General features: G+C 66.2%; 1 protein-coding gene across 1 annotated transcript; it reads left to right on the plus strand.

The window, feature by feature from the left end:
* Positions 1 to 425: 425 nt before the first annotated feature.
* On the plus strand, positions 426 to 1,155 carry EMIHUDRAFT_125269 (hypothetical protein; the record flags this gene model as incomplete). Its single annotated transcript, XM_005758079.1, has 3 exons — positions 426 to 468; positions 744 to 884; positions 937 to 1,155. Coding segments are annotated over 3 exons (403 nt in total), but the record flags the coding sequence as incomplete, so codon positions are not given.
* Positions 1,156 to 1,224: the final 69 nt, after the last annotated feature.

The raw sequence follows: 1,224 nt of genomic DNA on the forward strand, positions 1-1,224 counted from the left end.
AGGCATCTCTAGCAGCGTCGTTACGCATGCGCCCTCCCCTCCTGGGCGCATACGCCTCACGTCTCGACAGAGCGTAAGCTCTTGGCGTGTGACGAGACGAGTTCTTCGCCATTGCAGCGAGCAGCACACCACTCGCCGCAGCAGCCGGATGCATCGCACTCGCACGCGAGAAAAATTATTTTTTGCTTAGTACATCAGGCATCGCTCAGCTATTTGGTGGGTCCGCCGAAACGCCTCCCCGCCCTCCCCCCGCGCCCCGCAGCCTCCTCCGCACACACACACACACCCCGCCGCCGCACGCCTCGTCTCCCATGGACCCAGACCCGAGCCGCCCTCCCCGCCGCGGCTGCTCGTCGCCGGCGCTTGCGCAAACGAACAGCAATCACACCACCCTGCACGGTCGTCTGCGTTCCTCCCGTCCGTAGATACAGCAAAATGGCGCCTACCACGACCGAGACCATGATCATCGTGCGCGCCCGGCCCCCGATCCTCCTCCGCTGCACCTGGATAGCACGTCGCCACCGCTCGCCGCCGCCTCGCCTCGCTTCTTGACCGCCGCCATCGACGCCCGACCCCCGATTGCATCGCCGGCCAAGCCCCTTGCCGTCCTCACCGCCGCTTCCCTCGCCCCCGCTCCCCCGCCCCCGCCCCCGCGATCCCCCTTTGATCCTTTGCCATAGGAGATGCCCCCCCCACCCGCACCCATTCCGTTCACCCCCCCCCCCCCGCGCGCGCGCCCGCAGGAGATCGTCGACGAGTCCCTCGAGGCCGCCGGCATCAGCCTCCCCTACATCAAGAAGCAGCTGGGTGACAAGTACCCCGAGGACTTCGGCGAGATGAACCCGAAAACGGCAAAGAAGGCGCGTCGCCACGCGTCGCCCCTTGTATTAGCACCGAGGTTTGGGGACATGCGCCTGTGTGTGTTGTGTCGAACAGGTGGTGAAAGCCGTGAAGTCCGCGGAGGCCAAGTCGCTGATCAAGAAGGCGGCGCGCGGCGAGAAATGGCGCACGATCCAAACCATTCCCAAGGGCGCGAAGAAGCAGCCGGCGGCCAAGTCGGACGCCAAGCCGCAAAAGAAGAAGGTGAAGCCGGCGGCCAAGGAGCCCGAGCCGGTCGTCGCGGACGAGTCCTCGGACCCCGACGAGGAGGAGTGAACGATGCGCTCGACGCCGAGTCCCAATCCGTTTGACCGTCTCATGGCTCAGACTCTTCGCGAGCCCGGA

Source organism: Emiliania huxleyi, assembly GCF_000372725.1.
Source record: "Emiliania huxleyi CCMP1516 unplaced genomic scaffold EMIHUscaffold_8839, whole genome shotgun sequence".
Lineage (NCBI taxonomy): Eukaryota > Haptophyta > Isochrysidales > Noelaerhabdaceae > Emiliania > Emiliania huxleyi.